At 40.6% G+C, this 12020-nt stretch overlaps 1 protein-coding gene across 3 annotated transcripts in view; it reads right to left on the bottom strand.

The window, feature by feature from the left end:
• Nucleotides 1–219: 219 nt before the first annotated feature.
• The window catches only part of PIGG (phosphatidylinositol glycan anchor biosynthesis class G), a 98888-nt gene continuing 87087 nt past the window's right edge, over nt 220–12020 (bottom strand). For all 3 annotated transcript variants that reach the window (XM_056323968.1, XM_056323969.1, XM_056323970.1), the window contains exon 13: nt 220–1909. In XM_056323968.1, the coding sequence (XP_056179943.1) occupies nt 1690–1909 (220 nt within the window). In that variant the 3' untranslated portion in view covers nt 220–1689. The remainder of the gene's footprint in view (nt 1910–12020) is intronic.

Raw genomic sequence — 12020 nt, forward strand, 5'->3', positions numbered from 1 at the left:
GGAATAAAAGATCTTGTGAATGTCACCCAACATGGTTTTAGGGTTCTGTACCCCAGAAGCAACCTCCCCTCCACCTACAGAGGATTGCTTAGGAATTAACCAAGTAAGCAATCAGAGACGATGTCAGTAATCCCCACACAGTTGCTAGCCAACAGGTAACAAGAATAATACTGATAATTATGGAAATTGTAAACGTGTACAACACTGACAAACACCAACTGTTTTAAATATTCCATAATTTGCAGTGAAAAATAATTTATTAAAAATATTTAATTTTCAAACTTCCAACAGGTCACAGTGAATTACATTAAAATCTACTAGTCTCTTCTCCAGGTGAACTGCAATACATGGCCAGAGTACTGAAAACTGTATTGTTTTACAGTTGAAAAATATGTAAATATTGGTGATCAAGGTGGCCTATCATTAATGTATAAAAACTAAAGGCCTACTCTGAGATTTGCTCTATCTGAAACATGAGAAGAAAAGTTTATCAGTGATCCTAACAAATGTGCTGCCAGCTACACAGGGCTTAAAATATTTTTAATTGCAGATTTATAACAAAAGTTAGAGTTCCCTGCATGCTTCTCTTCTGCTTCACCTCTAATACGTTTAGACTAAATCCTATTGGCTGCTAATGTGGAAAAAACATGAGGCAAAAAAACCCACATAAAGAATACCGCCCACATAAAGAATACTGATACTCAGGACAGTCATCGATGTGTACCTTCTTGACAGAAGCAAGGAAAACAACATTGTTAGGAATTAATTATAGCACATTCGAGCGAGGAGGCTAGACAGGTCACTAGGGAGAAGGTGATACAAACACACCCTTTATTCTGCTGGTAACTCAGCCCATTAAACTATTTTCCTGTTCATGGCTTACAATTCTCTATCCTAGTGTAGAAAACACGATCAAATGTCCAGCACAGCTGCCACCAACCTGATTTAACATTTATATGTTAATAAAAAGAAACACAACATTCTAGCAGTGAATGGACTCCACAGAAGATTCATTACTTTGTTAGCCCATTAGCGTTTCTTACCCAGTGCCTGAAGTGCAGATCAAAATCCATTACACATAATGATTGCACTCACCTTACAAAGAAAATACTGCCTTTAAATAGAATTTAATTCCTATGCAAAACAAACAAAAACATCTTTTACCTGGGATATTTGTATAATAATTCAATAATCTAATAATAATTTCAATGCACACACTAGAAACAAAACAACAAAAAAAATAACCAACTACCAAGGCTAATTAATGTAACATCCTGTGAACAGCACCAAGAAATCCTGTATATTTTTAGAATTCTGTAGTTTAAGAAGGTATAAAAATTGTATGTGCAAAAGATTTCTTCAGTGCCCATGAGGCACTGGTCTGTATTTATATTAGGATGTACATTTTAAAATTCAAATCATGTAACATTACCATTCTGTTATTTGGAGACTGCTATAATGACAGCTATAGAACAAAAGTTATTCATGAAAAAACAGTTTATTTCAGTTCAACATTTTTAAATCAGACTCAGTTTTAAAACTAGACAGGCCCTTCAAAGCCTGGTCTTGACTAAAATAAACAAAGTTACTTTTCAAATTCTGCACAACAATTTAAAGCCGTTGTTTTCCTTCTTCCACTCCAGTGACACACTGGACATTGCAATGCAGAACTGCGTACCACAGTTATTTTCAAACTTTCTGAGAGTGCTTCTGATCCATGGCCATGAAGAACAGGCAGACAGCAGCTGTGATGAACACATGCACTCCCTCATAAAGTAGTTTTGGTGAGAAGACACTCCATATGAACAGGTGGTAACGCAGACCTGTTACCAAAACAATGTAGATGGCAACTGGAACTGAACGGAGTACAGCGTAGCAGAAACAGCCATGGCCCACCGCCGCTGAGTTCCTGGTAACAAAAACAGAGGAGTTCGTTCTCAGGCAAATTTAGTAAAGACATCCGAGTTCCTCTGCTCTGTAGCATTATTTCACAACACAAAGAATACTCACAGATCTCCACTTTATGTTAGAAAACTGATTACTGATGCAACGATGTAACTAATAAAGCTTGTCCTTATCACCTCTATATATCCTATAACATGTAAGCATGTTAAGCATAAGCATAGCAACTGTCACCGCAATAAAAGCGCCCAGTAGTTTTCCTCACACTTAGAAGGTTCTGTGCTTTAACACACTTTTTTCTAATTGTTAAAGTCTCCATTAAGCAGTTTCAAGATAGCTTCGTCTCATGGTGGCCTTCCAGTGCCTTTCCACAGAATCTGCATGATAAGAGGCAGAGAAGAAAGACTTCAGTACTCTTCACAAGGCTGCCTAACCAGTGGATGATCACATGGAGCCTGCTGCCCTTGTAAAGGGCATAAAACCTGCCAGAGTGTGCTGCTGCCCACAGCCAGTAACATTGTACAAAGCAACATAAAAACTATGCTATTAGAAAACTTCACAAAGTTACCTATCAGCATTTTGCAGAGAATACCACATTCTTCGGTTTACATAAGCAACACGTTGCATTCCCTAGCTCAGCTGCACCCACTATATTGCAAGAAATGTCTGCCCCTTATGTAACCTGCGTCACCCAGATCTCCCACATTGAAGTATTCTGGTGGGTGACCGGAGTCAGGTGAAAATGGAAGTGAAAGAGTTTTCTGCACTTCCACTGTTCGCCCTCCCCTGAGGTGCCAACTTGCAGCTATGATGCTGGGTTGGCACATGTCCACTTTGGCCAAACCACTTCTGCAGAGACTAATTCCCACCAAATTCAGATGCTTACCTGTTCAGACAAAAGGAAGGAATAAAGCTATTTCATTAGAACAATAAGCAGAACATTCTCCTCTCTCCATCAAAATATTTTACATCATCAGTTCCCAAAAGAACACACCAGAAAAAAGCTCAAGTATTTACACTGAAGTCCTGATCTGAGAATCTGTTCTGCTCCTCCCTGTTTTTAATTCTGATCTTGTTCCAAGTAATAAAAAAATTAAGATGACTAGCACTTCTGTAAGACGAAAATTAGTCACGACTAAGCAAGCTACAGAACGCAGTATTTGACATAAACCATTACATTTACAATTCTTTAAATCAAAATAATTAGGATACAGTCCTATTTTCCAGCAAAATTCCAAAGACTGAGCGGAAGCAAGAACAGGTTATGAACGCAGAGTTGAAAAAGCAGCTAAGAACAGCAGGTGTGAATGACTGCAAAATACACATTCAGTTCACAGAAAACTATTTCCCTTGCTGCTTGACCAAGGAAACTGAGACTTGGCAGTGAGCTAGGCAGCTCCCTGCTTCTGCATAACTATCTTACCCTTCAGTGAGCTTGTGTAAATACCAGCTTTATGTTTAATAACTGATTTTGTTGACAAGGATTAAAACAAACTGCAGTTCACTCAGTCTTAGCTGTTTTCGTGCTGATATGAGTACAAATAGTGTTTATAGTAGTTAGATGATACAACTGAATAAACAGAGGAAATGGTTTTTGAGTCAGATAGGCAAACAGGCAATTTTTAAACCATTTTCCAGAGTAAAAAAATGCACTTGATAGACGAGCTAGACAAAGGCTATCAGTGGTTGTAGCTATCACATTTGTGAATCTCAATGATGGGATGTTCAAGGGAATCCTAAAAGAAAGGAGTGAGAGTGCTCATGGACTTACACATCCAGGTCTTTCAAGAACTCTGCATTTTAAATTTAAATTTCAGTTCATAACTTTTTCCCTAGTTTGTGCTCACCTAACAACATATTTAGTACCCTATCATGAGAAAGCTCCTAACTGTAAATCAATGGTGTTAAAAATGTAAAAAAAGGCTACTTTTTCAATTATGAAGAAACTGGCTGGAAGATTATTTTGAATTGAATCTCTGCGTTCACTTATTTGCCTCAAAAATTAGGTAGACTTAATATTTTAGCGGGATGAGAGCACATAGTAATCTTTACTAGAAACATTTGAACCCTGCATTTTCACATTATGATTACTAGCAAAGAATCCTTAAGCCAATAAGTAAATGGTACAATTCCTTTTGTATTCTGCTACAGTAAAAATAACAAACTGTCTTCTCCTTATATAATACCTTTACTTCCAAATGGTCTTGGCACTGGCTTCATCTCTCAACAAAATACAGACACCTACCTGTGAAGGGAGGGAAATCTTGGACAGTTTCACAGTATAATGCAGCAGTGCAATTTAGAGAAGCACACTGTATCTACAAAGTTGAACTGTTAGTGGGTTCAACAGCAGAATAATTTGGTTTATTCTGAACGTGGTATAGGAGGTCCCGTGCATGTTGTTGCGGAAACAGAACTGGAATGACTGAGCAGAAGCAGTCAGACCTACTCAGCTATTCTGATGCCAGGACAATGAATGATTTAGTTATTTGAGCACAGCACCATTCCTTCTTCTGGCTTCTGCCAGGCACCCAATTTGCTGAATAGCTAAGAATAATGATTTTGTGTGCTCCTTCTGCTCATTATACACACACACAGAGACCACAGGGTACAGGGCTTCACCAGGCCGTAAGGCTGCTGCTGTTAATGTGATCAAGTCAATCCATGTAGCTCAGCTGGTACCCGAGTTATTCCAGAAGTCACCAGGGTAGCACAGAAAGCTGGCTGTGGCATGCCACTCATGTATTCTACTGCTTATGAGCTGGATCCGCCAGTAATGAATAACCTTGCAACCTCTCAGTACTGTTTCAGTGAAAACAACAGATTACAGGACACACCTAAAGCATCAACCTGTAACTATTTCATACTGAACTGTCTCTGCAGCAGTTAATGCCTTTTCTTATTTAAAGGAGAAAAGCATAGAGGGATGTAAACTACCTCCATGTTCTGACAGAATCAGCCTAATATTAAGGCCTATGCACAATGCAGGAGCAAACCAGTAAGTACCCAGCCTCTAATATTAAGCTCATTTAGCAAGTTAGCTTCTGTGGACCTGAGAGAAATCCGAATGTTTTAAAGATGACAAAGCATATCCAAACTTCATGCGAGATTGATGCTGAAGATTGCTAGATCCAGAAAAAAAAATGTCTTCAGAGACTTCTGAAGCAAAGAACACTATAGATTCACATCACTGAACACACCATATTTTGATTGCAAACGTTAAGTATAGTTGAGAACACATATTGGCTTTCAACAAAAATCTCTTTTAATTGAATGTTTAATATGTAGAAAAATATGGCCATGCATTTGTGCTATTAATAGGTTTTGTCCTTCTCTGGATCTTCTAAATCCTACTTGCCAATGTTTTGTCAACAAATCTTTCACCTCTCAATCCATCTCTAAGGTGTTATGGATAATACAAGGTTTGTAAAATGAAAAAAATTATGATGCCAGAACCACAAAAGAAAAACAACTCTTCTCTTGTGAAACATGTCTTCAGTTACATAGAATAATTGGCAGATGGTGGCACAAGTTTTGTAGTTTAAAAATCAAGCAAAACCCCCTCCACAGATTGCCCTAAAAATGCTTCCACAAGGTATTTTAAAATACACTGTTTTACATTGTTCCAACCCTTGTCGTAACGCACCAAATTAAACAAACATTTTAGAAATATGCAAGCATATGAGTGAGGAATACCCCAGGGCTGTCATTTTTCTGGGATTGGAGAGGAGCGTCATGTCTGGAGGATTTCAGTGTGAAATATTCTGAGTACTTTCAACTTATCCTCCAGCATTTCTGCCCTTCCAGTTCCTCTTTTCTACCTGAACATCAGTGCCTAGGTTACCTCTTACTGGAGATACTGAATTTGCATATTTGAAGTACATTTTTTACTCTATTAGCAGCAATTTTCTTTCTAGGCTTTCTGCAGTTTCAGTTTGCAAGATCTCCCTTTTAGTACTCTCTGAAAAATAGCTGGCACTTTGTTAATCTGCATATATTAATAAAGGGTTGCAGTCAGAAACAAACCCTGTAGCACTCCAAGTGTCTGTCTGTGGCATCTTGGAATATCTGCAATCTGTTAAGAAATTGCTCTGATCTAAGCAAGCAAATATCAATTAGTTTAGCAGCAAGAACAAATTTGCTACGTCTCTCCCACATGCCCTACTCTCACCTAGTATAATTCTTACAGTGCTATTTTAGATTATTGCACACAACCCTGCATTGTCATGGAAAAACACTATATATTTTTAGTAGACACAAGGGAACCAAGAGTTCTTTGGAAATTTACATTATCAACTCTGGTATGGACTATATAATCAGAAAAGCATTAATTCTATAGAGTCACAATTTTTGACACCAAACCATATCAGTGGACAGAAGTCAAAAAGGGCAGTGTCCAACAAGCTAAAAGGGTTGTCAAGTATATTCTACAGCCATGGAAATGAAGGAACTTGGGGATGACCATTGATTTTCCTGTGCATCCTCCTTCTAGTAAGAAAGGTGGAGAAGCTACAACTACCTGAGCAAGGTCAAGTGTCCATGGCAGTAAGTTACAGTAGACTGTAATATATGTGGACTGTAGCACAGGATTCAGCAGGTTCTTACAAAGACTTAGCTATAAAAGACTATTAAGACCTGAAACTTCAATTCTCTTCACTTCAGCATCAAGACTAGGAAAAATAGGATCATATCAATAGTCTTGTCTGTTTTCACTGCTGGCATAATCAGTTGTGCTGGGAGCTACCTGTCAGAAAGAGTAGTCTCAGTCACCCAGCAAAGGTAATTCTTATCATTCACATCCACTACTAGCTAACCTGCTTAGAACAGAGCTCTATCTAAAACACAGGGCATATATCAAGTAAGTTTCAGATTTCTTTTTCCCTTCTTCAGTCAGGCTTGGCCCCTGAAAGTTTCAGATGAACTCCCTAAACTGGACACCTAACAAAGAGTTATATTAGATTGCAAGCAGGAATGCAGTTATGCTGCCGTTGGGCCAGAAGGTCTGAACAGCCACTCTGGCTACTATCATTATTTAACTGCTAGGGCAAGAAATCAAGTGTATCTTTAATAAAGGTTGCCAAGATTTTTACAAGCCTAACTGGAAAGATGTCCGCTAGATCCAATTCACCCTCTGCATGTGCTCATTTCCCCAAATACTGATCCTGTGGCAATCAACTTACAAAGAACTGGAAACTCTCTGCTTTTCATTTGATCAGTTCTCACCTTCTCTTATAGAAAAAAGAAAACACTTCACAAGCTCAAACACCCTTTCTATTTCAGGACTGCAGACAAAGAACTAGCTAAACCACACTTTAGGCACCATGACCGTGTAGTCTCTAGATTTCTTCACCACAAAACTGATGAGTTCCAGCCATTCTTCAAAGACAAGATTTGCATGCCAAGTGCTCCGCTTGATACGCTTTTCCTCACTACTTCGGAGGCAGGCCATACTGGTATATACGCAGTGCCTGCTCTTGCCTGTTATCACTGCCTCAGGTTTTCCCATAAGGCTCTGTTCAGGTTAGTCCTTAGCACATGTTACTCTGTTCAGCTCCAAGGAAACCAAAAAAGTTAAACCAGTCTATTCCTGTTGACAGTGGCCCAGGCTTTAAAGCAACAAGATATAACCAAATCACTAAAATTCCTAACGAGCAAAACACAAATCATAAGTGTTCCAAAGCCCAGCATTAGTCAATTCTCTGCAAGTATTCTTCCAAAATCCACTTAGCACTTCTGAAGACTTCTGACAGAAAAAAACCTGAAGCATTTTACGTCAGCATCATACATGAAGGGAATAACAAGGACACTTACAGCTTGATTTTCTGTTAAGGTGCATCTACAGGCTTTTCTGCCCACCTTTGTAAACAAAGAGCTCTTTGTCATCCTTTTAGCTAAAGATGTAAAGAAAAATTGCATCCAACAATTCTGGACAGGCAGGCTCTGAAGAAACTTAAAATAGACTGTTACCATGTTATTTAATTAAATTCAGACTTACCAGTTTAGAATATATCAGTCTAACAGAAGATATGACCAGTGTCACATGGCATTTCTAGAGAGGTGAGGCACAGATTATTTAAGTAATGGGTAGGAAATTATTTAAGTATGGGTAGAAAACTGGCCAACAAGACTAACTCAAGAAGGTGGTGATCAATGTTTTTTACTCAGGCTAGCAGCCTGTCACAAGTAGGGTCCCCCAGGGATTGATACTGAGCCCCAAGCTGTTCAACATCTTCATAAAAGATTTCGATGATAGGAGTGAAGTGAAAGCACCCTCACCAAGTTTGCTGGTGACACTAAACTGGGCGGTGAGGTGGACCATGGAGGGAAAGGCATCTTACAGAGACCCAGACAGGCTGGAAGAGTGGGCTAGCAAGAACCGGATGAAGTCTAACAAAGACAAGCACAAAATTCTGCACCTGGGACAGAATAACCAAAGGCCCCAGTACAGACGAGGATCTGTGTGGCTGGGGAATAGCCTTGCTCAAAGGGACCTCAGGGTGCTGGTGGACAACAAGGTTAACATGAGTCAGCAGAGCATTGCTGCAGCAACAAAGGTAAACTGGGTCCTGGGCAACATCCACAGGGGCATGCATAGCAGAGATAGAGATATGACTGTCGCATGCTACTCAGTGCTTGTCAGGGCACACCTGGAGTACTGTGTTCAGTTCTGGTCCCCAAAATTCAAAAAAGATGCAAACAGACTGGAGAGGATCCAAAGGAGGGCTGGAGATGATCAAAGGGCTGGAGACCCTGCCCTACAAAGCAAGACTGTAGGAATTGGTCTCCTCTCCCAGGGGAACAGAAGGCTCAGGGAGACCTCATCACAGTATTACAGTACTTAGAGGGTGGCTAAAAAGAGCACAGAGGTGTTCTCTTCACCAGTTACCAAATGGAGAAGAAAAGCATCAATGGTACAAGTTGCATCAGGAGAGGTTTCATCTCCGGATAAGAGAAGACTTTTTTACAGTGAGAACAATTAATCACTGAAACAATCTTCCCAGGGACATGGTAGCCTCCCCATCCCTGATGGTTTTTAACATGTGACTGGACAGGATGCTTGATGATCTCATCAAGGCTCCCTTTCCCATGAAAGGTCAGACCAGATGATCTTTCAAGGTCCCTTCCAACCTGGGCTGTTCTATTGTTCTGTGAAGCAATACTCACTCTTCCGCACTGAGGAGAGAATCAGTTCTTCATTGTATTTTTCCATTACAGTAACAATTTTTAAACTTGTGACTTAACTAAATTAACAGCTCTCTCCTCAAATTACTCCTGCCATGCCAATAACGCACATTTGAGAACTTGTGCACTTCAGGAAAATGTGTGAGAAAAGAAGATAGAAAAATCCTGGATAAATGCAGAGGGACAGCATCCCGTGTACAGTCCTATCCACAGCTACCAGAACCAGCAGTCAGTTATGCTCGCCACAGAACAGAAAAGGACAGAAAACTAATGGTGGAAAAAACCAAACAACCCTGCAAGTAAGAATAGTAAGACAAATCCATTAACAGCAAAAAGTACAGGTGACATCTAGAAATATTTATACCATAAACAAGTATGTAAGCAGAAGTCTACAAATATGGCCCCCTCTTTCCAGAAGTGTCCCTCTGAATAGCTCTGCTCCTGCAGTGGCTCCAAACCACTGAGAATCCAGCATCATCACGCAGCCCTTACTAACAGCAGAGAAGAGCTGAAGTTGGTACCGCACTTTAATCTGAAGATTTCTGTTTCAGAATCAAGAGGAAGGAATATCCAAAGTACCAAAGAGAAAGGGAGGAGAATTAGTTCAGTGTGTATACTTCATGCAGTGTATCAGAATATTGCTCCCAGCTTTCTTCACAGCTTTTTCTGGTGCAATGTGCAATGGATTCATGCTCAGAGACTCATTATTCCTTGTGATGCCATGATATGACTTCTGGGATTATGCAGGGATACTCGTACTGAGCCCAAGTATCATACATAATTTTTACTTTGTCAAGTTTATAGGAGCATTGGACTTAAAAATAATTTGCATCAAGTTGTATAATTCAAACTATATAAAAAAACCCCAAACCACAATACTCAGTGTTAGCATAAAGACTGTAGAGCCCTACAAGCCTTCTCTTGCAAGCAAAATGGATTACAGCAGGATCTGTAAACCCATACCCTAGGATCTCTGCAAAGGATTACACAATGCTAATACCATGAAGCATAAAAGGAACAGTAAACAAAAATGGTTTCACCTTGCCAAGAAATTTAGTGCAAGACCAATTTTATTTCTGAGGAAGATACCTTGGTATACCAGCTGCAGACCCTCTTCCTCACCAGACTCTAGCTGAGGAGAAAGCAGAAAAATCAGCACAGGATTTTTCACGCCATAGTTTTGATGGTACTATAATGCTAATCTTGGCTGTAACACATAAAATGTAAAGCAAACAGACAGGATACATCTTTCAGAAGATTGCAGATGTTACTTTGATGTTACAACTACATCAGAAGATGCAGATGTTACAGTTTGACTGTGTTCAGTGGCCAAGGAACCTAAAAAGACAGCTCCAAGGAAAATGTGGACATCACCTGTCAGACAGAGAAGCAGAGAGAGAAAAGGAGGCAGAAACAATGAGGGTGACAGGAAAAGGGAGAGGGTGGGAGCAAAAAGGTAGAGAAGAGCAGAGACAGCTGAGAGTGCAAGAGGGGGAGGGCAAGGGAGAGAGAGGAAGCAGGGGAAGTGAGAGGGAGAAAATAAGCAAAAGTAAGAGAAGGTGAGTGTGAGTGGGATACAGGGAACAAGCAGGACAAGGGGAGAGAGAGAAGGGCAGAGACAGAAAGAGAGGGAACACAGGAGAAAGGGAGAGATGGAGCAATATGGAGACACAAAGGAAGGGAAAGAGTTCACAGGGAAAGGAAAAGAGAAAAGGCGTGCATGACAGGGAGATACAAAAGGAGAGAAAAACAGCAAGAGAGGAAGGAGGGTAAGAGAAAAAAGGGGAGACAGAGAGACAGAAAGGAAGTCTGAAGAGAGACGCATGAAGGGAGAGATGCACACAGAGGCAGAGAGAGGAGGGACAGGATCGAGGAAAAAAGGGGGGGGGAACTTTACGGAGAAAGACCATGAAAGCAAAGGATAGAAAAGAGGAGAGAGGGATATGGGTATGGACTGAAAAACAAAAGGGGCAAAAGAGTAACGGCAGGAAAAATAGAAGGGGATGGGGGAGAAAGCAAGCAACGGGGAAAGAGACTCAAAGAGGCAGATCAATGGAGAGATAAAGAGAGACTGATGGAAAAGGTGAGGAAAAGGGAAAGGGAGAAAGAGAAGGATGAGAAAGAGAGAAAAGGAGACAGGGAGGAGAGAAAGGGAGAAGACAGAGAAGCGAAACGAAATGGATGTGAAGAGCATGATAAAGGGAAAGAGATCAAGAAAGGGGGTGGAGTAGAGAAAGACAAAAAGGACAGAGAAAGAGGAACAGAGAAGAGAGTGCATGGGGAAGAGAAAATTGACAAGAGAAAGGCAGAATAGGTGGGAAAAGTGAGGGAGAGGGAGAGACAGAAGAGAGAATGAGAGAAGCAAGGAGCTAACTACTAACGGAAGCAAGCTACTAACGGAAAGAAATGGAAAGAGAGGGAACAGGGAAAGGGTGAGAGAGACAAGGAGAGTAAGAAAGGAAAAGAGACAAGGGGAAGAGAGAAAAAACAAGTGGAAAACACACTGGTGAAGAGGAAAAGACAAAGCAGGAAAGAGAATGTGCCTGAAGGAAACTGCATGTGCAAGGGAAGTAAAACAAGGAAAGGGGAGAAGCTGGGCAAGTGAACGGGCTGGAGAAAGAAAGAGCACATGTTGGCATAAGAGAGAGATGAGGTGGAGACAGAGACCAAGAAAGAAGGGAGCACAGAGTAAGAGGAGAGGGGGAAAAAGACAGGAAGGCAGAGAAAGGAAAGGAAGAGAACAAAAAAGCACAGTGGGCATAGTGACATCAGGAGAGCCAAGGGGTGAGCAGAGGTTGGTGAGAGAGATCGGGGACTAAGCTGGAAACAGGAAAAGAAACAGGATTGAGGGAGACTGGAGTAAAACAGAGACAAAGGTGGAGTGAGACAGGAAAGGCAGAGAGAGCAAGCAAGAAAAAAAAAGTGGGCAAAGAGAG

Source organism: Falco biarmicus, chromosome Z (assembly GCF_023638135.1).
Source record: "Falco biarmicus isolate bFalBia1 chromosome Z, bFalBia1.pri, whole genome shotgun sequence".
Classification (NCBI taxonomy): Eukaryota; Metazoa; Chordata; class Aves; order Falconiformes; family Falconidae; genus Falco; species Falco biarmicus.